Below are 27,316 nucleotides of genomic sequence, written 5' to 3' on the forward strand. Positions count from 1 at the left end.
CATCATCTTTGCCACACAAACTCTTTCTTCTTTCTAATGTCAATAAGGACACCACCATCCTCCTAGTCACCTAAACTCAGGATTTCAGTTCCAGTCTCAACTCTTCCAATCTATTGCCAAATCTTTTCATAAATTTACAAAGTCTTTCACATGTCTATCAATGTATGTACATATGTGTTTATTTATGCATGCATGTATGTATGTGTCTATCATTTATCTATCTATCTATCTATCTATCTATCTATCTATCTATCTATCTATCTATCTATCTATATCTGTCCTGTTATTTCCATTCATACAGAGGGGGCGGAGTCAAGATGGCAGAGAAGAAGCAGGTCCTCCGACCTGCTCTAGCTTCCACCTTCCCCAATTCACTCTGAACAAATTTGCAGCCACAGAACCCACAAAATGACACAGAGAAGCTAAACTCCTGCTGAGGACAGCCTGGCAGACTGGCACCTAGGTGTTAGCCCCAGGGCAGACCTGACCAGCCTCCAGGTAGAGGGACTCCAGATCACCAGCAGCTGTGGCCATCCAGAATTATCAACACATAGATGCTAAGGATAAAGTGAGAGGTCAGTGCACTGTGGACATTGGGACCCAGTAGTTGGGAGTGTGTCAGCTTTTGCCCCCAAGGCAAGAAGCCACTGAGGAGCCCCAGGTGTGCAGCAGCCCCCACCTGGCATCTTCAGCTCCTGGGCTGCAGAGTGTAGGGGGACCAAGTGACCAGTCTGAGGGGTAATCTCTCTTTCTTTAACCTGCTTGGATCTGTATTGTGGTATAGGATGAAGGTTCTGGGGTGTGTGTCCAGCTTGCCAGAGTATGTGGAGACTTCAGCAAAGGCACCCGACTAATACCTCCAACAGCTGAGAAAACCCCAGCATTTGGTACTCTGTCTGGTAGCAGAGTCTAATGTGGCAAAAAGCCCAAAAGTCAAGTAATTGAGTGGCAACATGACCAGGCAAAGGAAACAAAGCAAACAGAAGAACCCAACATTAGACTCCTATTTTGCGGACAAAAAGGAGCAAAGCATAGAACAGGAGGAAGACTGTGAAGTCATAACTCTTTCACCAAAAGCTTCAAAGGAAAATATAAGCTGGTTACAGGCCATAGAGGACATAAGAAGCAGATAAGAGGAGGAAAAATTGGGAAGAGAAATGAGAACAATGCAAGAAAATTATGAAATGAGAGTCAACATCCTGACTGAGGAAAATAATACCTTAAAAAACAGACTACCTCAAATGTCAAAAGAGGCTCAAAAAGGCAATGAGGAGAAGAATACCTTAAAAAGCCAAATTTGCCAGATGGAAAAAAAGAATCTCAAAAGATCACTGAGGAGAATCATTCCTTCAGAATTAGATTGGAGCAGATGGAAGCTAATGACTTTATTTTTTTTTTTTTCGGAGGGCAATTGGGGTTACGTGACTTGTCCAGAGTCATATGGCTAGTTTTTGTGTTAAATGTCTGAGGCCAGATTTGAACTCAGGTCCTCCTGACTCCAGGGCCAGTGCTCTATTCACTGTGCCACCTAGCCACCCCAAGCTAATAACTTTATGAGAAATCAAGATGCTGTTAAACAGATCCAAACAAATGAAAGAATAGAAGGCAATATGAAATATTTCATTGGAAAAACCACTGACCTGGAAAATAGATCCAGGGGAGATAATTTTAAAATTATTGGACTACCTAAAAGCCATGATCAAAGAATGAACCTAGAAATCATCCTCCAAGAAATCCTCAAGAAAAACTGCCCTGATGTATTAGAACCAGAGGGCAAAATAGAGGTTGAAAGAATCCACCAATCACCTCCTGAAAAAGATCCCCAAAAGAAAATTCCTAGGAATATTATAGCCAGATTCCAAAATTCCTAGATGAAGGAGAGAATATTACAAGCAGCCAGGAAGAAATAGTTTGAATATTGTGGAAACACAATCAGGCTTACCCAGGATCTGGCAGCTTCTACACTGAGGGATCAAAGGACTTGGAATGTGATATTCCAGAGGTCAAAGGAACTGGGATTAAAACCAAGAATCACCTACCCAGCAAAAGTGAGTATCATGTTTCAGGGGAAAATATGGTCATTCAATGGAATAGAGGACTTTCAAGCATTCTTGCTGAAAAAACCAGAGTTGAATAGAAAATTTGACATTCAGATACAAGAAGCAAGAGAAGCATGAGAAGGTTAAACAGGGAAAAGAAATCATAAGGAATTTATCAAAGTTCAATTATTAACTTTTCTACATGGAAAAACAATAATTGTAACTGATGAAACTTTTCTCAGTATGAAAATAGCTGAAGGGAATAGAAATATATATATATATATATATATGAGGGTATATGGGCATATGAATACATATGTGTGTGAATGTGTGTATATGTGTTTATGGGTATACATATAGAGGGCACAGAACAAATTTAATAGGAAGGGATGGTACTTAAAAGGTGAAATTAAGAGGTGAGAGAGGAATATAATGAGAGGAGATGGGGAGAGACAGATTGAGTCAGAGACAAACTATCTCATATAGAAGAGGCAAGGGATAATGGTTACAATGGAGGGGAAGAATATGAAGGCAAAAGGGAATGGATCAACCTTATTTCCATTGAATTTGGCTTGGGGAGGGCATGAAATACACACTAAATAGGGTATCTCACCCTCCAGGAGAGTAGGGGAGAAGGGGATCAGAGAGGGGATGATGGAAGGGAGGGCAAGCTGCGGGGGAGGGAAGTTGGGAGCACCCACTTTTGAAAAGGGATGGGATCAAATTAGAGAACAGAAGAAGTGGTAGGTGGGATAGGAGGGAGGGAAATATAGTCAGTCTTTTACAATATATCTACTATGTTAATGTTTTGCATTAGCTATACATGTACAACCTATACTGAACTGCTTATCTTCCCAGTAAGGTTGGGTGACAAGGGAGGAAGGGAATGAATCTAGAATTCAAAGTTTTAAAATCAAATGTTTACATATACACACACATATGTATGTATGTATGTATATATGGATGTATGTATATACTATTATTAATATTCTTTTACATGTAATTGGGAAATAAGATATACAGGCACTGGGGCATAGAGATCCACCATGCCCTCCTGGAAAAATAACAAGGGGTATGGGAGAAAATATGTGAGAGCAGATTGGAGGAGGGGATATCCTGTAGGACTGCTATTCTGGGGTGGTGGGTAGGGGAAAAACAGAGAGAAAATTTGCATCTCAAAATCTGGCAGAAATGAATGATGTAAATCAGAAGTTAATAAAGCATTTGAAAAATGAAAAATAAATAAAATCAATTTCTTTATTTCCATTCATACAACAACTATCCTGGCACAAAACCTCATCATCTCATGTCTGTGCTATTATAATATTCTTCTGGTTCATCTTCCTGCCTCAGCTCCTTATCACCCCACATCTTACTCTAATTCTGTCCTCCCCTAATTCCCTTGGCTGCAAAGAGTTTATAAGTTCCAGTGATTCTTTATTACCTCAAAGATATCATCTCTGAATGTCAAAATATGAAGTCATATTTGACAATTTGCTCCTTTCATAACTGATCCATGCCTACTTTCCCAGGACCATCATACTTTATTTCCCTCTATGTACAATCCAGCTATGTTGTCTCTCTTACACAAAACATTATCTTTCTACTCCATCTCCTCCATTCCCGTCAAATGCTGCCCCCATCTCTTATGCCAGTAGTGTTCTTTCTTTTCCCCTCTCTCTTCCCTGCCTACATTCAAAATAAAGCTAAAATAATACCTTTTTCAGAAGACTTTATGAATCTGTCCAATAACCCTGCAACCTCCCCCATCCCCAATGCTTAACCTCTGAGATTACCTTTCATTTATACTCTATATATGAAGTCAGGTGACACAATGGCTAGAGTATAGGACCTAGAACAAGAAAAACCTTAGTTTAAACCAGCCTCAGACACTTTCTACCTGGGGAACCATGGGAAAATTAATTAACCTTTTCCTGCCTCACTTTCCCAATCTGTGAAATGAAGACAATAATAATACCTACTTTCCAGGGTTGTTGTAAAAACAAAACGTGATGTTTGTAAGGTGTTTTGCATGCCATAAAATGCTATGGAAATGTTATTAATATATCTGACTGTTGTCTCCAGAATGTGAGCTCCTTGAGGGCAAAGGTCATGTTTTTGACTTTCTTTGTATGGTAAGTGCTTCACACTGTGGGACCTGATACATAATAAAGACAAATATTTCTTGTCTGACTTTCCAAGGACTTTTAAATTCTCATTTTTTTCTATACACTAACCTTGCCCTTTAGCCTGATTTGTTTGCTGATTGCTATTGGAATGTGAAATTCCCTCACCTGAAGGGAGCTCTCACCCTCTTTTCTGGTATGATTCAGCCTCATTCCTCTAAGTCCCACTGCCCAAAAAATGCCATCTCATTTTAGAAGTTTTTTTTTTCTACTATATTCACTTTCTAAGAAATTTGGATTTAGTTCTTCTCTACATTCCTTGGCTAGTCCTATACTCATTATTCAGAAATAAACTAATCTGAGGTCAGCTGTGTATGTCCAGTGTACCAGAAACTTTTTTTTTTCTTACTCAGATAATTTTTTAGTCATAGAGCACTATAAAATAGCCCACATTGAAAGATTCATATAAAATTGGTTCCCAGTATTGATGAGAGACAGAATCCCAATAGGTTCAGCAGGAATTATGATCTTATCTAAGACCAGAAAACCTTCAATAGTGTCTGGAAAGAATTCAAGGTCTCAGGCTTAATTGGAGTGAGAGTTGTAGAAGTTTATTGTTAAGCTTCTATGAGAACCTGGCAAGAGTCCTTTAGGGGACCTGCGAGTGAGAGGGGTACATGCTTTTACCTTTAAAGGGTAGGGCTGCCATTGTCAGGGCTGACTGGATGGGATGGACCTCAGTGCATAGACAAAGGTCAGAGCTGACCAAGAGGAGCATGTGAATAGATAGTTTAGATAAGATTTGGGCCAGGCCAAGGAGACCAAAGGCAAGGATAAAGAAGGGTGTGGGCCAGGCCCAGAAGAAATAAAGAGATTAAGTAAGAACAAAGGGGTCACAGGGTGTTGCCTAGGTGGAGTGTGGGCTAGGGAGAAGGGGCAGAGCTCAAGGATGGGAAAGGACAAATTGCAGTTACAACTGAATAGACTGATTTTACAAGTTGGTTTCACAAATTGATCTAGACCCCAGGTACCCCATCAGTATCATTAGGTCTCTTTAGATGGACTATTCTACCCAGAAAAATTCATTAACTTACTTTAGTAGGGATGCTTGTTTTCACCTAGCTTACACCAGACCCTAAACTACATATATGGTTATAACAAGAGCAAATAAAAATACATGAAGTCCACATAATCAAATGAGCTAAAACATGCGAAGAAACAGTTGACATTGTACTTAATTTCAAACTTCTACTAAGCCAAATATGACTTCTATATTTCTAATACAATATATGCTGGTTCAGGAATGGTGGGGACATCATCAGGCCATTGAGTCCAACTCAATGATTTATGCTCGCTAACTCTGTTCTAATTCTAACACCTTTATGTACACGTGAGCATCTACTCAATTATAGCTTCTTATTTTAAACAAAAGACGTATATCTGCAGAATCTTATTCTTTAGGAATATTTATTTAAGAATCTTATAAAATCTAGACCTTTAAAAACATGAACTGGAATTTACAAAAAGAACAGTACATATAAACATAAGAAAAACAAAAGTCCAAGAATTGTTTTGAGGAGAGATAATAGATTTTTCACTGTCCATTGAAAATGCACAACTTTTAATTCTTCTAAAAATTTATTCTTTAAAAAGAGATTTGTTTAAAAGACAGTCAAGTAATCTATTCTGCAGTATGATAAAATAGTAATTTGAAAAATACCCAATAGGGGGCACTCAAGGATTACAAACAGATGTTTCTTTCTACAAAATAGTCAAGATTGTGTTTAGATGGAAAAGTGTTAGACCCTCGGGCACATTTTCATATTACCTTTTATATAGAGAACAAAAGTGAGTAAAATAAACTAAAATATTCTTTGTCACATTTATACTATTCTCTGATGAAAGACAAAGGAATATTAAAACGTGCATTTAAACATCTTCCTGAGCCTTTTTTTTTTGCCTTATTATTTTAAAAGCATAAAAGCATGATAGTGTAGACAGCTGAGTTTGTCTGCACTTTCAAAATTCTAAACAAGGTTTCTAATACACCATATTTCAGTGCTAGGGATAATTATCATCCCCAAGTGGAGATGTCTGAATTGTGGAGAATACTAAAAAGGAGTCATATGCTCAGTTCTCTGCTTTTTAAGGAACATAATAATGGATAATTCGAATCTTCTGAAATAATATTGCTAAGGAGGACCCAGTTATATTTCCATCCACAAAAAATCACCTATAGGAACAAGGGAGAATCGTTCTTTGGTGTCCACATGCAAACATAATAAATAAATAAATAATCAGATATACTAACCCTCACACCAGATGCTACTTTAGCTGAACTAGACTTTGATGAATAAGCCTTAGTCAAAACCTAAATGAAAACATATTATAGCACCTGAGTGCAATCATAAGAGTTTTGTGTACACATGGGTATCTGGATGTGGGAGAAGAAGAGCCTTGAGCTTTGAAATTCTGTGATATAAATTTGTCACTTTCTATTTTGCTTGATTTTATAATCAATCTATTAAAAATGGATTCCCACATACCCTCAGGACATCTTCCAGAGTAGCATTAAGTAAGATAGTGATTGATCTGGCCAAAATAAAAAAAAAGGAAGTTGGAATTTCAGACTGAAGGGTCCCACAGAGTATTATCACACTGAGAACCTATGGTCTTGATTTCTGTTACTGTTCTCAGATCACCTGTGTGATATATGTTTGTGTATGTACATATACATGTACATGACTCCAAATCATTGCTTTTATATGCAAGATGTTGCATTTTACATTGGTGATCTAAGAGCTGGAAATTTTCCTTTCTAAACAGAGAAACAGATGCAGAGATTTTGTAGAAATTTGGTTATTTCTAGCGGTGGCCAGGTAGGACAGCAAGTAAGAGCACCGGCTCCAGTGTTGAGAAGACCTGGAGATCGAATCCCGGGCTCAGACACTTAGCACCCACCCAGAAACACCTGGCCGTGTAACCTTGAGCAAGTTACTTAACACCAATTGCTTAGGGGCGGCCAGGTGGCTCAGCGAGTAAGAGCACCGGCTCCAGTGTTGGGATGACCTGGATCAAATCCGGGCTCAGATACTCAGCACCACACCCAGAAATAACTGGCCGTGTAACCTTGAGCAAGTTACTTAACCCCAATTGCTTGAAAAAAAAAAAGAAATTTGGTTATTTCTTAAGCAGAATGGTGCACAGGTATCAAGAAACAAAATCAAACAAATATGAATCCTTTATGGCATTGGGCAACTACTTTATATGGAATTTGATTGGGGCAGGATATACAAGATGTACAAAGGCTGAGAGGACATGGAGCAACACAGAACAGCACTGGGAGAAAGGGACAGAACACACACTTGAGATCATAGATCACTCAAAGCACCATACAAGCTGGTAGTAGTTAGAACCTGCAATATCAAAATTGCATCTGCTCCAATGATTATACTCCTTTTCATGGTGACATATTTCTTCAATTCCTATGTCCATGTAAATATCTATATCAGCAAATATAAGCAATAAGGTAATTCAACTTCATGTCGTTCAAAATATTCAGGTTGTCAAATATTGATAGAGTACCTTCTATATTGTAGCTTGTCTTAAGGGGTTCAGATGCAAGAAAGGCCTCATTGAAATGTCTGTGTGGCTTAGAAACTATGATAAATGTTAAGTACAAAAATAATGAATATATTAAGTACACAAATAATGAAAAGTAAGGTATCAAAAATGTCATAAGAAGTATGAACAAAGATGCATATGGGTTCAGGATAAGGAGGAATTGCATCTGACGAGAGTATCAAGGAAAACTTATTGAGAAAGGCAGTTTGACTAGGACTTAGTGGGATAGCACGTAGGATTTCAACAGCAGGGCATTTCAAGTCAAAGAATGAGTTTGCATAAAGGCAAGAGGGTGGGAAAGTGCAGGGTGTGTCTCTAGACAAGTATTCCAGATTGTCTACAGCATAGCTGAACATTTGGAGATGAGGATGGAAACAATTAAAAAATATAATTAAGGACACTATTTTCTACACATTTAACTGAGCTGCCAAGATTTCCAGGAGGTATGAGAGAGACAGTCTAGCAGCTATGACACAGAGCAGGTGGAGGAAACTGGTGTCTTATTCCTATTTACTATTCAGGGTTTCATTCAAGCCTCTAGGTCAGAGACATATGTGATCTGGGAAAGTCTCTTTAACCTCTCAGTCCTCTAAGCATCTGAATCTCAAAGACCTTAAGTGGCAAAAAGTTTGCTGAATTGCCTTGGTAGAGGTTGTTCCTTCCACTGTGAATTTGTTATACTAATGAAATTGAGTTCTTATGCCTATCTTTATCGCTATGACACTTCCATAATAAACTCAACTAAAAATAACTGAAACCCAAGGTTTCATCATAAAATACTTTATAGAATCCATTTGTAATGAAAGCTTATTTTTAAAAGGACAATAGGAAATGAAGAATCAAAAGTCTCTTCAAAGAAATTCTGTTTTCATTTTTTACTAGATATAATAATTAAAACTCACAGACTTAAACACCGTGAACAACAAGGAAGCATTGCTTGTCATTTCAACTTGTTTTCTTCTTGAAATAAGATGACGTTAGTTCTATAAAAACCAAAATTACTATCATTCTAAAAGAAATACATTCATATACCTTTTCTTCTAAAGTGTTTTAATCATTAATGAAAATTGAATTGTAATATTCCAATATTTTAATTAAATATCCCCACTGTGTTTCCACACTTATTTCTATTGGGCATTTTGCAATATTTATAGCTATTCCACTCATTTGATATTCTCTCGTTGGATTTATAAAAGTATGTGACTAGTACACTTGGCAAAGGCTATTTACAGTGCAGAATCTAGCAACAGGAAATTGTAAGAGCATTTAATGGTCTCCCAACTGTAATTTTAACTTTGTCAGTATTCATACATAAAAGCACATATTTTTATAAATTGTCATAAATATATCTAGGTCCAAATGTCACCATTTTTCTACCAGCAAAGGAAATTCTGATACAAAATGGGACATTCCACCCTTAGCTAAAAGGCCTTCTTGTGAATTTTTATTGTATTTAAAAAGCATAATTTTCATAATAAAATGTTTAAGAGGGAAAGAACCATTTCCTTATCTGATAGAAGTATGTATTATTATCAGGAAAAAAAAAAACAAGAACTGAGGGGAAAAGTTAGTTGTGTAGTATTTTTTAAAGTAACATATACTTTGGAAAGTAAGGGGTTTTGCATACATTTTCATTAGAATATATTTTTTAAAATACTATTATTGACTAATAGCTCTGGCTGACAAATACTTCTTAAACTAAATCTGGTAAGTGACTCTTTTCAGAAAAGTACCTGCTGATATAAGGGGCATAATATATTATTGGTAAGAAAATTAAAGCTTATCTCTTCATCTCTGCTCCCTTATTCATGCCACTTCCCATGTTTTATTATTATTAATTAGCAAGTTTTATCCTATGACCTCCACAGTGTACTGGAGCTCCTGGCAAAGAATATCCTCTGCAGGTCAACACCACCTTCTCTACAAGTTAAATCATTTCCTGGGGATACTGAGAGGTCAAATAACTTGCCTAGGGTCACAAAGCCAATATGTGTCTGAGGCAGAGTTGAATCCATGTCTTCCTGGTTGGAAGATTAGTCCACTATCCACTTTGATGAGAGAGAGAAGGAGGGAGAGAAGAAGGAAGGGAGGGAGGGAGAGAGAGAAGGAGAGAGAGAGAGAAGGAGAGAGAGAGAGAGAGAGAGAGAGAGAGAGAGAGAGAGAGAGAGAGAGAGAGAGAGAGAAAGAGAGAGAGAGAGAGAGAAAGAGAGAGAGAGAGAGAACAAGAAGAGGAAAAAGAAGAAATGATGGAAAAAGAAAGGAATGAAGAAAGAAAAGAAAGAGAAAAGATAAATACCTAAATTATTACAATTCTAAGATAACTTCTTAATTTCTAAGTTTTTCCATATGTTGTGAAGATGAAAAATAAAAGTATATAGATAGTTATTAAAATGTGTAGAATTTCTTGCCCTCTCCCCAATCATGGTCCTTCCCCTGTCCCTTCCCTTCCCCCAAACACTTCAATAGCAAGAATAGTGTCAGAAGAGGTAAGGGAAGATAAATGAGAGATAAAGAGATAGTAAAAAGAAGAAAAAATGGAGTAGGAAAAATTCTTTCATAATACCTAATACATATCAGCACCAGACACTCACAAAAATATGTATCACTTTAAGATGATGAGTATGAGAAATGGTAATATTAAATAAGAAAAAAAGTGAATCTTAATGGCAAAATATTTTATCAAAAAAAGTCTTAACTGTCAGGTGTATAATATAGTGGAATGTGTTACAGTCATACTCTTGTTATACTTACCAAGGGAGGCAATGAAGTCTCAAACCTTTTAAAAATATTATAGAAAATATTCACCTATATGTATCTGATAAAGATAGGGGCTTGAACCACATTATGTTTCAGCAGCCTTTCCAGATTTTTGGTTTTATATATCAAGGTGAAATCCTAAAAATAATATACAGTAAGAGCTATCACTTGAAGAAAAAATCCATGAGAGCAAACAGCACTGACAGCAATGAAGTTATAAAGCCAAATCCCAACTGAAGGTCTACACCATAGACTAAGTATCTGCCTTACTATATGATGAAAAAAAAATGGTGAAAAGTTTGGCCATTAGCATCCATACCTATGTACCAACCCAAGAATACTCCCAAGATTCTGGAATGTACCCTGCCTCTTAGTACTGAAGTTTTACTTGAGGTCTCTGCATGACTGCAATTATAATTAGATCAGATTTTAGGTCCTACAAATAATCAACTGTGTGACTTCAGAGAGTCTAATTCATGTCTTTCAGATTCAGTTTCCTTAATTGCTTGAATGAAGGATCTAGACTAGATAATCTTGAAACTCTACACTAGGTCTAATAACTTATTATTATTATATATAAATATTATTATTATTATGAGTCTGTGATTCTGCTTTGCAGAAGATGCTGTATGATGACAGAAAGCAGAAGGTCACAACTTGGTGGGTAGAAATGCCAGAAAGACCACCTGAAATACAACTTTAAAACACAAGGATTAGCTATGAGGTCCTCGATAATGATAGGAGTGGTCATACCAACTTTTTGTCCAGCAGACTGAGTGTTTCATCTTCAGAAAGAAATGAGGTGATTTGTAAGCACACATGGACAATCAAAGCATACATAACACGAGACTGCCCTTAGCAGTAATTGATATCCAAGGGCAATTTCCACATGTATGAAGAATGGGAAGAAGATTTATGCTTTATTCATTTCTGCCATGCATGTACCTAGTTGACAATACCACGTATTTTCCCAAATTCAAATAAGAAGGGAAAAAATTTAAAGCTTTTTTTAAGACTATATTATATTGTTATCATTATCTTGGAAATCAATCAGTAAAAAGAAAAGAAGCTCATGAAAAATTATTTTATTTCTTTCAAGTAGTCCAACAAAGTTGGACAAATGAGGAATCCTTTCCTCTCAAGAATTTATTGAACAGCTTTCAGAGAAAATCTGAAATAGTCAAATCAGTATTAAAAGTCTATTTTGCTTCCATTTTGAAAGTCGATAACTGGCTATCTGTGGTGCTTGTCAATAATCTGACACCATAGTGTATGTGTCTATAATCATGTATACATTAATTATATCAAAGTAGAGCTGAGATTTATGTTGAGGGAAAATTGCGACAGAGAATATTGTAGAATGACATTTTGAGGAAGTGTAGGACTTCATTTGTTTGGAAATGTTTTTACTTTTCAGGTTTAATTAGATAATTACAACACACTCCATTTTCCCCCATCCTGACAAACCACTGAATACATTACAATTTGCATATATTAAAGCTATATCAGTGTTGGATGCCAGGGCCAATTTCACCCATCCCAGTTGGTATGCACATACCAATCCACTACACCAAACTTACGGAGAATGACTGTTCAAGCTAGACTTGTGCTCAGAAGTACTAGTTTTGGAAATGAAAATAACATGATATCTCACCAGTCTGAAATTTCCCTTCAGAGATTTTCTTTTGGAATGAATACATTCCTATTTCAAATACGGATTTGAATCCAAATCCACTGAATTTGGATGATGTTTCTTTTAACTTCTCTCTTTCCTTCCTTTTATTTCAATCAATTGAAATTTTCCTTATCCTATATCAATGCTGGCTGACAAATTTTCTGTCTGGGGAGGCAGCACAGGGCACCCAAATCCCTTTGCAATCTCCCAACATTTGTCCCTAGCAACTTTAATTCTTAGGCTAACTCTTCCCCACATATATTACCTCCACAACGATCTTTCAATCCTAGCATATGCAGCAGAAAGGCCTTTTTTTCACCTATGACCTCCAGGTGTGCAACAGGTAATTGGCTTTTATTGGTAGTAACAAACCACTACCCCAAGGAAAGCAGTTCAGTTCAAGAGGAAATCTATTTTTTTTGTTTGTTTTAATCACATCATTGTTAAGACATGATCCTTATTGCTAATGTTAGAATTGCTGCTGGCTGATAATTAATATTCTTATGTTGTTCTAAACCAGAAAGTAAGAATGATTGGTTCTACTTTGTTTAATTTATCTCAATAAGATATTTCATAATATTCTATAGCTTGATGAATTAATTTATTTAACTTGTCAGTGTTAATAACTTTGATTAGGATGAAGAAGTTGTAATGTGCTGTTGGAACAAACATCCTGAACAGTACCTCTAGCTTTTTCTCTTTATCAATAGCTCACTGTTAATTTCTTATTTAATTATAACCATTGTGATGAGAGATGGAAATAATTCCATAGACACTTAAGGCATTTTTTTTCCTTTTACTAAAATATAATCATCTCAATCTTACTTGTTCCATAATGAGATAGAATGAATCATTCAAAAAGGTAGAAATAAATTTCTTAACTGTTGAACTTGAACTTGGGTTAATGGCTTACTTCTTTCTTGAAGTTCACAAAGAGATATTTTGCTACATGAATCAATCTTAGAAAGGTATGCATTAAATATGAACAAATCTAATAAAATGCATTTATTTGGGGAGGAGATAAAATATTTCAATTCAATGTCAAACACTGAATTTTTTAGTGTCAGAACTTACATGTATTTGCTCAGGCTAGGTGGGGATAGGCAGTATGATAGACAACTGATTTCAAAGCTAGGGACACTTGATTTCAAGTACCCCATGTCATATATACTCTCTGTGTGGCCTTGGTCAAGTCATTTAAATGTATACTTTATGTAACTCCCTAATTCTATAAGTTGCAAAAATGGTATAAACCTGCATTAATGGAAGAGATTTTCTTACTTGGAAGTTCCCTTCATGGATTAAATCACAAAGGTGGAGGGGAGGAGAGAGAGACAGACAGACAGACAGATAGAGACAGAGAGAGACAGAGAGACAGAGACAGAGACAGATAGACACAGAGACAGAGAGAGACAGAGACAGAGAGACACAGATTGAGAGAGACAGAAAGACAGACAGAAAGAGAGAGATACAGAAAGACATAGGGAGACAGAGAGAGAGACAGAGAGAGACAGAAGACAGAGGAGAAGAAGAAGGAAGAGGAGGAGGAGGAGGAAATCACAGGTACATTCTTTATCTCTGTTTAAAATTTAACCAATGAGCTGGATATGAAAGTGAACACCTGTAGTCACTGCTGTTAATGAGGCTGTGGTTGGTGGATCATTTGAGTTCTAGTTCTGGGTTCAGATAGAACGAAAAGCCAATCAACTGGCCACACAAAGTTCAGCACCACTATGTTAAGTCTGAAGGAATAGAGGTCCATCAGACTGCTGGAAAAGTGGTGAACTGGCCCAGGTTAGAGAAAAACAAACAAACAAACATCAAAGTAGGTTAAAGTTTCCCTTGGGATCATCAGGTTGTGAGGAGTCATTGTACTTCCAGTCTAGGCAAGATAGAAATAATATCTAATCAATTAATGCAATAACTAAGTATTATATTAGTATTGTCTCTATTGCTATTAATAACAATAATAATAACAAAAATATACTAGAAGCTATATGACACCTTAAATTTAACCAAATGTTTTATGTGCACTGTTTTTTTTTTTTTAGATCAACTCCAGGATCAAATACAAAATCTTCTGTTGATGGTCAAAGTCTTTCCTAACCCATCCTCCCTAAAGCCCATCAGTTTCTAGTCATCTACTTTATTTCCCCACCATTTACTCTTCAGTTCAGTGACACTGCCCTCTTTGCTTTCACACAAAGAAGACACTCTATCTCTCAGCTTTGGGTGTATTCTCTGGCTGGTCCACATGCCCAGAATTCTCTCCCTTCTCATGTTCTCCTTCTACATTTTCAGACTTCGTTGAAGTCCCAACTAAAACCACATCTTCTATAAGGAGCCTTTCGAAAACCCTCATCCTTCTATTGCCTTCCCTCTTTCAATTATTTCTATCTGCCCTGCATATAGCTTGTCTATACATATCTGTTTGCTTGTTGTCTTCCCCATTAGATGTGAGCTCTTTAGGGACAGGGACAGTCTATAGACTCTTTCTGTATCCCCAGTATTGAATATCATGCCTGACAAACAGTAATCACTTTGTCAGATCTTTTTGACTGGTCCCTATAATAACATTGTGAGGTGGGCATGCCATATTTGCTATGAACTCTTCCCCATTAGAATCATTATTTTAAAAATATGGATATCACATTTATATTTAAAGTACAGCTTTAGTCATTATAATGTGTCACGTAATCTGAAAACAGCAACTAGTAAAAGTAACCTTTTATTTTCCCAATAGTACACATTTAAAAACTAAGGACTTAAGCATCATCATTACATAGTACATAAGACCTGTATGACTTGTGCATATCTATTTGACATAGGATTACTTAAATTGAATTTTATTTTTCTTTATTATTCTGGGCAGAAACTGTTGACACAGTGTACTATAACTGCCTTACTTTCATTTAGGGCATTAGAGCACTAGCCTATTAATGTCATCCAAAATAATTGAACAGAGAAAATATGGCTCCCATGACTGTCTAATTCATTTCTTCTCATGCTGTTCACTTTTTCTAATTCTTCTTAACCTATTTTGAATTTTCTTGGCAAAGATACTGGAGTGGTTAATCATTGTTTCCTCCAATTCATTTCACAGATGAGGAAACTGAGGCAAACAATGTTAAGTGACTTGCCCAGGGTCACACAGCTAGTAGATGTCTGAGGTTAGATTTAAATTCAGGTAGATGTCTTCCTGACTCCAGGCCTGGCACTCTATCCACTGTACTAGCCAGCTCCCTGTTACTTCTGATACTGCAACCTAATTCAGCTTATAGCAATTCACTTCTTTTAATATGCATTTTTGATAGACAGTTACATATTTATTAATATTTACATATATTTTCTCCTTGAACCATTACAAATAACTTAGGAATTCCACTGTATATATGGCTGATGTAGAAAACTGAAGTTTAATTTCCCAATGTATTGTCATATCTGGGTGCATTATTATAAGAAGTCTTTGTTGGGGGCATGTTGTTCTGGGTCTCTTCACTATCCTATTAATTTTTAATGAGTGTGTGCAAGTTTGAGTAACTGAAATATAGAGGGGAGAGAGGTTAGCTGGTGAATTCATAAAATAGTTTAGTATCAGAGTTCAAGGGGAAAGGACGAATGGATGACTGCGTTGGTGGATGCCCTGATAGGAATTCACGGGGTAAATAAGTACCCCAAATGCTCAGTGTATCCCAAAAGTTTCACAGGCATATCAAAAACTAAACTAGGTTGGGAATTATTCTTATAGATGCTTCCTTAAGACTCTATCATTCCCATCATTTGCATTTTTCTTTTAAAGGTTCTGCTCTCTTCTGTTTAGACTAGATTGAGTCCACCTACACTGCTAAGTGCTGCTAACCTATTTTATTTATCTTGAATGCTATTTGGGGAAAAAAAATAAAGATATACAAAAGAGATTATATGTGTAACAAGTTTTATTTTTAGGCCTATTTTGAAATTTTTTTTTTTGTTTGTTTTTAGTGAAGAAGTAGCTCTGGGCTAGAATTAGACCCATATACACTAAATGCCTCAACTTATAAATGAAATATAAAAGCATAAAGTACTGGGGTGGCTGTTGGCATAAATTTCATGTTTAGTACAAAAAATAACATGAATAAAGATTGAATTTTATAGATAATTAACAATTATAAGTGAGGAAACAGTAGGCATCTAATCATTTCCTCTGTCTGTTTAAGCTCATCTGTGGACTCCTAGATGTATGACTTTAAGGCACATTTAAAGAGTTTCCTTGGTCATTCTACCATTCTTAGCAGCTAGTTCAAGGTTCCCGGTTTCGATTAACACTCAGCAAATGAATATAATGTTGTTAATTGTCTTCCTCTAATCATTAAAATTTTCTATGGTTTTATTTCATTTTAATATTTTTTCCTGTTTTTCCTCTTACTCTACTTCCAGGTTTTCAGACTTTAGTATAAAATTACTATTCTGCTTTTATGCCCAACAATATAAAAATAGTGAAGAGTTCATTGAAGAAAGTATGACCTCAGCACTGTTGGAATTTTTTAAATCCCTTGCTCAGTTGACATGAAGTCAAAAATCTGCATAGTTTAGATACTCATCTACATACCTACCAAGTCCCACTGTACATTTAAGAGTTAATTATATTGGTGCTTAATATTCCAATGACTCGTTTTAATGGGGTTTATTGAAAATTTAAAAAAAATCACTGGATATAATTAAATAAGAATATTTTGAAATGGGAATAGTTTGGATAGTGGATTGTCTTTAAAAAAAAAAAAGATAAACACAATGCCAAGAGATCCTTGCCAATTCTTTGACTATTACTTACTTATAGAAGCCAATAGATGGCTGGTTCTAAGTTCATACCATTAAACAATGATTAATGATGTGTTCATCACACACATACATAGATGTGGGTATACATATATTTTCATGTATGTGTCTTTATATGTGTGTATGTATATATGCATATATGTGTGTATATATGTATGTGTGTGTATACACACACACACACACACACACACACATATATATATATATATATATATATAGTTGCTGAGTTACTGAATTATGCCTGTGTGCCCATAGGACTACTTGGAGGTAAAAATTAAAAGTATATTTTACAAAGCGTTTTAATTACTTCTTTAGCAGAGGAAACCATTTGCCTAAGAGAAGACTTAAGTTACTCAGCTTACTGCCCCTCCTTTTCAAGAATGACGCTTCCACTAGAGAAAGGGAGACAGATCTACTTCCAGAAGAGAGAGCCTCTGAATGATCTCGCTGATAATTCCGAGCTGGCTGCTAAATGTGGAGCGGAGAGGCTGGCTTGCTCAATCCAATGCAGAAATTTCCCCCTTTTCTAAATACCCAAATCCCCATAGAACGGCGTGGAGTTACTTTCCCTTCAAGGAGACGCGGATAATTGTGATTTGTAGTGCTTTCAGTTTGCGGTGGTATTTTCCTGTTGTGTTAAATGCCTCTTACTAAGTAATAGATGTGATTTATGTGGACAGCAAAGGGGTGTATGGTAGATTCTGTGATTAATCAGTGAATTCCCATCCTCTGGCATCTCTCACTGCCCCTCTTGCGTGATGTAAGATCAGACGTACTCTGCATTGAAAAGTCAAGACACACAAGCGGCTCACACACGCACACACACACGCACACACACACTCCTCTCTCTTTCACACACACATACACATAGACATTCACACACACACATACACACACATCCATACACCTTCCAAATCCTGCTGAAGGCAGGGAGAAGGCAGACGGGCTGGGCTCATTTAGCAGAAGAATTTCCAGTGACATTTGTAAATGACGCTGCTCCATTCCGGGCTCAGTGCTGCTGCCGCTGCCTGGCCGAGAGTGCAGCCAAGCAACCCTGAGCGCAGGCTGCCTTACCCGGCAACAACAATGTCTGAGTTTCTCTTAGCCTTAGTCACAATCTCGGGATTATTGCCTATTGCTAAGGTGCTGACCGTGGGAGCCGATCGAGGTAAGAAGAATACTTTATTATGCTTTCCTCCCCTTCTCTCCTGGTCTCTCGCCCGGCTTTCCTAATAGGCTAGGGAAGAAGTGATTGGGAAACTTGGGTCCTGCAACCCCACTGCACGGGACACGGTATGCTAAGGTGCACAGTTTGGGTTTTTTTTTTTTTGTTTGTTTGTTCTGTTTTGTTTTGTTTTAATGTCTCTGTGTTTTTCTTTTTCTTTTTTCCTTTCTCCTCCCACCCCCGCCCCCCAATGATGGGGTTTTCAAAACCAGGTGTCCGAGGCATGAATCTCTAGAAGTCTTTTTTTTTTTTTTTAAGGTTTTTCTTTTTCTTTTTTAAACGTTTCTAATTTCGCCCAGTTGAGAGCGTTTGGACCTCGCAGCTCGTTGCCACCCGTGCACCCGAACGCTGCAGATGTTAGCATCAGATTTCCGCGTCTTAAAGAAGCTCCTCTCGCTGGCTATTGCTAAGCAATCCTGGTGCACTGCAAGGCTTTGAGGGCTCTCCAAGCCTCTGCGTTAGGCGCTTTTGTGCGCTTCCTTCCTCAACTTATCACTACATTGAACTTCCTTACCTCCTGCAACCAACCTTTGTGGAAAGGGTAAAAGGGGAGACTGATGACAGCCTCCCGTCCTTTCCTGCAGTGTATGTGGAACAGACTTCCCAACGAGATTTATGATTTATGTCGCTAAGATAGAGAGCAATTGCTCTTGGAGACCAGCTGGGTCAAAAGCACAACCAGAATGGGTCCTAAACTTCAGCCCCCCACCCACCCCCCTTTTAGCAGGTCGGAGCTTGGCAACATCCCCTCTAATACCTTGAGATGCCAAACTCACTAGGTAGTGCAGTGGCTTTCCTGTCTGGCATTTTGTTCTTGCTTTAGATCCAATAGCCTATGAGTGATCCAAGTTTCAAGTGGGGTGGGGGGAAGGGAAAGGAGATCAGAATAAAGGTGGATTCTGCAAAACTTTCTATCTGGAAAGCCTAGAATCTTTGGGGAAGTCTGATTACCTTTGGCAATAGAAGTAGAGTAAAAAAAAAATAAGCAAGCAGCATGTTTGGAAGTATTTGTGAGAGTAGTGGCTAACTATAAAGTTGCAGAATCGGGTAATTTATAAATCTAGACCTTTATCATTAAACTGATCTCATGTTGACTGATAATGGTGAGGCTTTTTGTTTAATTGGAAAAAGAGATAAACTATACACCAATGGCAAGCAAAAAGGAAAAATGTAGCATTGAGTAATCTAATAACTGTGTTTGTATGAAAGCAATTATGCATTGACTAAAAATTATAGCTTCATTATAAGAAAGAACACAGGCATTAATTGTGATGGTTCTATCCAACTTGCTGTTAGCATCCGAAGCTTATGGATTTTTATAGCATATCCATAGATGACATTTACTGCACCCAGTAGTGATTTTAGCATGCATTCTTTCTGGACTCATGGCAGGTTGTTTAACATTTGTTAATAATAATTTTTATTTTTGAAAAACATCTCTGCCACATCTCTGCAAATTGCTCCATGTTTAGTCTATATCCTCTGACAGATCACTTCTGAACTTGTTTAAACTTGTTTTGGAGTTGATTTGGAAACAGGACACTAATGTGCTAATGAGGACAGTGACACATGACTTTTACCTGAAAGTAATATTTAAAATTGTGAGGATCAGGAATCTATTTTTCTTAGGAAATCTGTTCAAAGTAGGGTCAAAGCTAGGCACTAGAATTAAGTTTGTTTTCTCACTCCAAATTCTGTCCTCTAACCAAAAAAGAGTGGCATTAGCAGACCATTACTGTTGGACTGTTTATGGTTTAATCTCACATTGAGAAAGCCTCAGCCTCATTGAGATTAGGAATTTTGTTCTTTTAGTGTTTATGAGAATACGGCTGTTTCCAGGGTGATGGGAATGAATGTCTATAGAGATCAAGAATTAATAAAAAAAAAAGTTAAACATGTTAAGCTCCAATCCATCTAGTTTCTTCTGAACTGTGGACTAAATAAGTTAAGGGTTTTCTTTTATGTGTGAAACTAAACTTTGGATATTTTTGCATGTATATTTGTATGTGTATTTGTGTACCTATAAAAGTTTGATATAAATAAATCTACATATACACAGAGAGATATGATATATATGCATATATGTGTGTGTATCTCTAGGTTAAACTCTATAGCTGACAGAGATATACATAATATATTATTATTTATACCTCTATAGTTCATGTACTGACTTGATGTTTAAATGACCTGTCATTTTTGTCTACAAGTCAAGCATTATACCATTGTATAGCTGAGGCAAATTCATTTGAATAAGTAAAAATGGTCAAGGATTGATTATTTTGCCATGGTTGTTTCCTATACTTGAGTCCCTAAACCTGTTAAAAAAAAAGTATCATAACCAGTTATTAGAACAAAAAGAGAATAGGTCATATGTAGTGGAGAGGAGAAATCCGGCTTGTTTTAAAGAGTCAAATAGTTCAATTTCTGCATGACATATGGCAGTCAGAATTCCTGAAGCTATAAGAAGACAGACCCAAGAAAGAGGTTAATGAGCTATAACTTATTGAATGGCTTATTATGTTCATTGCCCTTTAGGAACAAAACAGAAACCTGGATATTCCTGAAATACCTATGTGTTTTCAATGAGAACAGCAGAGGACTTGTAGCCTTTTTAATGCCCTTTAAATATATGTTGGTCAATGGATAGTTTACTAAACTTTTTTTTATATTGAAAAGAAATGTCAACATTACTGTCAATTTGGTGTTTTGCTCAGTTACTATGTACATTTGTGAGCATGAGTTTTAATATCTTATAAAGCTATGCTTGAAACTCTGTGTCACATTTGTACTTATTAACCTATCTTCTATTTTAAGGTTTGTTTCCTTTTTTACCCCAGTTATGTTAGTTCTAATGAAGGGTTAAATTAAACAAAAAAGAAATATTGCTTATTGTCAAATCTGGTTAGAGTACATCACTTCTTAAAGAGGCAACATCATTGTAAATCATTCCAGTCAAAAGAGATGAATAAATCAGTTTCCCTTAGAGTCAACCAATTCTTCATACCATAATGTCATATCATATCAAAGCAAAGTTTGATTAAAATTAAGACTTAAAAGGCATCATGTTTAAAAATGTCATTGTTCTTGAAAGAAAAGATTCTGAGAAAGCTTCCCCTGGTATATATTCAGTTCTTGGGTCTCATGCTTTTTGGAAGCATATTACAAAATTATTATACCTAACTTTGAGGTCGTTTTTATTCTATGAAGGAGAAAAAACATTGAAGAAAATCTTTCTGTATGTATGCCAAAGCTTGGTTACTAGTAGGATTCTTTTTCTCTCCCCGTTTGCACCCAGGAGAATGATCTGGAAATCCATATAAATGTATATAGTGTTGTCTTACATGACTTTAAACTTGTTAGATCTTCTCTCACTAATTTAGACTCTAGAGCTTCTCATTGTTTTGCTTCTGTCTTTTCTGATACCATATATATTAAACTGGGTAACAAAGTAAAAAGAAGGTGAGAATGGAAAGAAAACTGAAATAATGTTAATGGTGTGGGGAATAATAGAACACCAAGAAAAAAAAACATAGGATTGGGAATTAATGGAATGAAATTTAAAAAAAAGTTTGTTGGAGATAAGGAAAAGTTTTTATGGACAAAAGGGCCATTTCTAAAAATAAAAATAACTGATTTTGATCTAACTTTGCAATCAAAATCACTTGAGAAACTTTACAGAGCCATGATCATTTGATGATGCTCCCTTACAAACACAGCTAAATATAAATGAAGCTCTATGGGTGAAAAATATACAGGCACATTTTAGTGTGACTACATTTTAACCAGTTGTGGCATTGGTTGAGAGAAGCCTAAAAATTCAAGTAGTCTCAAATAATCTTAGGAGAGTAGAGTCCAGATCTGAAAAATGTGTCATGGTAAACTTATGAAGAAATGCCCAGCATTTTGAATGCTACATTCCATTTAAGTAGAAACCATGAATCTATTCTTAGTCTTCAAAATATCTTGGGCAAGATAGATCAAACATCCTGAGAATAGTTTTATTGTCTCATAGCCTACTTCATTTTATTATCCTGGGATTCTATAAAGGTAGGCTCCATTTAAAGTTATATTTTTGAGTATACTGAAATGTAACTTGACACTTTAAATGACTATAGGATATATTTAATACCTTCAAACAGCATGATCTTAGTTTCCATATTCTTTATGTTTCTATTATCAATACTTGCATGTAGTATGAAATGTATCCATCTATTACTTTCCCAACTCTAGCTGTTTTTTTTTTCTAGAAGTATTGATAAATAAGTCTATCTTCATGTCTCCCTGTCAAAACAATTCTTTTTTTCAAAGGAAGCACTTGTCTTCATTCCAGATAGACACATTCAAAGAGAATAGAGGACTTTATACTAAAAACCACATATGCTGTGCCAACATGATGTCACCAGTTAATACTAATAATTTCCCACTTAAATAAGACCACTTCTAGCATTACCTATATAGCCTTTCCTTCCTTCCTTCCTTCCTTCCTTCCTTCCTTCCTTCCTTCCTTCCTTCCTTCCTTCCTTCCTTCCTTCCTTCCTTCCTTCTGTCCTTCTTTCCTTCCTTCCTTCCTCTTTCTTTCTCTCTCTCTTTCTTTCCTTCTTTCTTTCTTTCTTTCTTTCTTTCTTTCTTTCTTTCTTTCTTTCTTTCTTTCTTTCTTTCTTTCTTTCTTTCTTTCTTTCTTTCTTTCTTTCTTTCTTCCTTTCCTCCTTCCTTCCTTCCTTCCTTCCTTCCTCCCTCCCTTCCTTTTATTTTTCTGCTTAAGTCAAGTACTATGACCAACATTCTAGAAAACATATAGGTGTTTTTTGTCATGAAAAGCTTTGCTCTCCTAGGCTTACCTTGTTTGGAATTATACAAAGTTATATTCTTTGTATGAGACAGAGATAAAATCTTGTTACACATTCACTTTTGCAATAAAGTTTGTACAATTAAAGTATCCTCAAGCTTCAAAAGATAGGCAATTTATTTCAAAGTATAATATATACATTAGTATTTCAATACAACAAAACACTTAGCCATAATGTAATTTTGAAATGTGATACTCATATTTGAATTTATGATGTGTATATAACATACATACATATAGATATAGGTATCTATATACATATACTTATAGGTATCTGTGTGCATATAGGTATATATAGGCATGTGTATGTAAATATGTGTATATATACACATATATAGTGTGTATATACTATATATGTTTATATATGTATGTGTATAGATATAAAAAAATATATACAGATATAGACATAGTATTTAATGTCCACGTTACTTTTTCTTTTAGTTATGGCACTAATGAAACTGTGAAATCAAATAAGTAAATCTCTTAGAATGTGCTCATCATTCAATGATTTTGCCCTGTGTAAGTTTTTAGGCCTTTCTTTAGTTTCACTATAATCTCCCAAGGAAAAGGAATACCAATTTTTGTTTCAGAATTGTGCCAAAAGCTGCTTTGGGTTGGGAAGAGAGAGTGAAGAAAAATAGAATTTACAAAAGAAAAGGGAAAAAAAAACTTACAAAGGTCATTTAACATCTATAGGCTTCAGCTGTTCCTCATGTATAAAATAAAGTAATTGGATTAGATGATTTCTAAGATCCCTTACAGCTCTAAAACCTCTGGTCCCTACCTGTTTTCATTAAGCCAACAAGCAAAAAAAAATAGTTGTATTAATTGAATTTGTCAGAAAATAAATATTCTCCTCTTCATGATATAGACTAATTTTTTTTTTTAACATTTGAGCATTGAGGTACCTGTACATAGATATAAAACTCCCTACCCTACTATTAAATAGTGATAACAAAACTAACAACACTCATAAAGGCAGCAGTCACCAGGTCATCATGACATTTTCCAATTGTTTTGTTTTGTGAAAAAGAATGTCACTTTATTTCCTTAAGCATTTTATTTTCTAAGAAGGTATTTATTATCTCTAGAGGTTAAATACTATAAAAAAGTAAAAAGTAAGCTGAATACTTTTTGAAAAAAATCTAGTCTGAATAATTATACAATGACAATGAAAACTCTTGATGTGTGAATGAGCAAGGTAAATTTGGTACCCATTCCCCAATTTCAAGGTGGACTGTGCTTATAAAAATACATTTTTTGTAAGTGATTTTGTATATAAAAGTGAATTATCTGATATAATATTCTGAATCTATTAATTCCAGTGCTCTTGGATACTGTTGTTGAGAGGAAAATTTTATAAATTTTAAAATAGGTATCAAAAGGATATATAAAGCATATAAGGGACCATGAAAAAATTTCCTATATTATATGGATTCTAAACTAGAGAAAATATCTTAGAAGTGATCCATCCAACTACTTCATTTTGTGGATGAGAAAACCAAGGAAGCTGTGACCCTGAGAGGTTGAAGACATTGGCCCAACAATATGTAGGCAAATACACATTTTAACCATTCTATGATTATTCTCTATAATTCTTCCTATTACAGTCTCTGCCAATAGATTTAACCTGATATCTCTTCCTCTCTAATAAAAACAAACGTGTTTCCTTCTTTCCAGTAGCATAGTGAAACCCTATTTCTTTTCAGATACAATCAGGAGTTCAATCATCATAATCATGGACAATTATTTTCAACAAACTACTAAGAACTTTCTTTTTTATTATTTGTTAAACCTCTCTCTCATACATTTTCTCATTTGATTATCAAAATAACCCACTAAGGGAGGCAAGACAGGTATCAACATTGCCAATTTTTAGATGAGGAAATAGAAGTTCAGAGTGGTTAGATTACTTTCCCAAGGTCACACAGATGGCTAAGTGGTCCAGCCAGGACTACTTTTAACTCCTTATTCTATGTTCTTTCAGCCCCATCACACATTTTTTCATGTATGACTTATCTACAAACATGTTTGTTTTGATTTATATTAAGTTATTAACAATATATTGTTGGACAGAAATGTTTTTTTTTTTAATTTTCAAGATGTTAGTTAGTAAACAGTCAATTCTTTAAAAAATTGCCATTTATGTGGAGACATCTTGAAAGCATATTTTACGAAGAAATCATAAACCACTCCAATCATCTGCTTTCACTGACATGATTTTTTTTTGTTTTTCAGACTTTGACAAATATTTTGCCTTTTAACATTCAGTAGCATGTGAGTTAACTTGAATTTATCAGTAGGATTTAGTTTCAATATTGACTTTGAACTTAGATTATTTTGGAACAATTATGTTTCTAATCTGAATGCATTCTTATTTTTGGATTTTTTTTCTTGCTTGTGCATTTGTTTTGGTACAGACTAGTAATGTGTTTGTGGCGAACTGTTGGTATGGGGACTTCTGCCAATACAGATAGTCAATATATCTGTAACATATCATTGTAGCTTGAGAAATAGAATTTCAGCATGTGATGTAATTAGCATGTGTTGGAGGCAGGACTTGAACCCAGAACTTCCTGATTTTAAGACCTGCATTATCTCAATTTTGTTATGCTGTCTGTTCTAGTAATTATATTTGGGGTAATCATCACTAAACACATACTTTATAGTTTTAATTGATTTTAATTTAACATTTTCATTTTTAATGAAAATGAAGATATATCATAAAAAATTACATTTGCTCTTAATTCAGGTAAGAGAATAAGTCATAAAATAATAGAATGAATAACAATGAATTTCATTGTGCTATTAAAGAAATGACAGTTACTTAATATGTAAATTTATTAAAATATTTGAATGTGTCTAATTATGATAAACATTAGGCCACAAGATTCAATATGTGGGCCCATCTAGTTGTGATGTTTCTCTTAAATTCAGACCCATTTAACATCTCTTAAATATAATTTGCCAAAATAGTCAATACTTAACTGACACGATTGTGTTCAAATGATACTCTATCTTTGTTTAGTAAATTCTGACAATTCAGAATTTCTCTTGAAATAACTATGTCCCATTCTGTATATTATCTATTTTGAAAAGGCTTCTTCATTGATCAAAATGTGAACAATTAATAGGCTCTTCTAATATTCGAACATATTTCTTTCTCCTTGATCTCACTATTTCCTGACCTACTCTTAAAACATAGTTATATTTAGATGTGTACATATGTATTCATGATGCATAATATAGCTCTTTTCTTTTTAGCACATCACCTTAAGTGAAATACTTTTCATATGCTATTTCTTCCAACTTAGTTAAATAGCATAAACTGCATGAAGAAGAAAGTTTGCCTTGGTAAGAACCATGTATTATATTTTATCTTGCAATGCATTCTTATTATCAGTTGGACATCTCTGCCTAAGTTATATGCACTTCATTGTCCTGAATGGCTTAGTCTTCAAACTGAAGAGGGGTATTGTTGAAATACAGCTTCATTTTGACGGAAAGAATACATTTCTTTTTTGGGTAAGATCAAGGTATCATCACAGAACATCTCTTGTTTCATTCTTAGTATCAATAGGACATTCCTTCTCAACTTTTGCACCTTTCTTCGACTTATCTTCTAGCTTTACAAGACTGCTTGACTTTAGAAATAAGAATATATAATTCCTTGAGGATTTTACAGCTGCTGAGTTTTTCTTTAATGACAATTTGTAAGCTTTGCCCTTTCTTCTTGAATTGAACAAAGAAAACTAAAAAGAAAGGGGGTAAAAAGATGGTGCTATAATTATGTTGGCTTGAGGAGGCCTGGGATATATTGAGTAAATTCTAAGAAAAATATAATAAGCATTATCTTCATGAGCTGACAATTTTGGGGTGATCTCCTCCTTAAGAAATGGTGATCATGCTATAATTCTAGAGTGCAAAGAAGAACGAAGAGTCCATGGGAATAAAAGTTGACATTGATATTTCACCCAGGCTTTCCACTCACACAAGTAAAGTGGTTGAGGTATCTGGGTCTTAAGGTTAAGAAAATGAAGTTTTACATAAAATATCTAGATAATTGAGGCCAAATTCCTCTTTATTTAAGGACTTAAAAAAAACCCTTCCATTCTCCACCACTTCTCTTAATTGAGAAGAAATCCTGGAATTCAGTGTTCAATCTTTGGATTCCCTGCATTCATACACAAATCCCAGACATAAATGGAT

General features: G+C 35.4%; 1 protein-coding gene across 1 annotated transcript in view; it reads left to right on the forward strand.

Moving 5' to 3' along the window:
- The first annotated feature begins 17,440 nt into the window (after window positions 1-17,440).
- Window positions 17,441-27,316, forward strand: part of LOC138145106 (low-density lipoprotein receptor-related protein 1B-like) — a 1,285,961-nt gene continuing 1,276,085 nt past the window's right edge. The window contains exon 1 of the mRNA XM_069066764.1: window positions 17,441-18,204. Within this exon, the coding sequence (XP_068922865.1) occupies window positions 18,024-18,204 (181 nt within the window). The 5' untranslated portion in view covers window positions 17,441-18,023. The remainder of the gene's footprint in view (window positions 18,205-27,316) is intronic.

Source organism: Petaurus breviceps, unplaced genomic scaffold (assembly GCF_028583685.1).
Source record: "Petaurus breviceps papuanus isolate PSGF00001 unplaced genomic scaffold, PetGlider_PUasm1.0 90723, whole genome shotgun sequence".
NCBI lineage: Eukaryota > Metazoa > Chordata > Mammalia > Diprotodontia > Petauridae > Petaurus > Petaurus breviceps.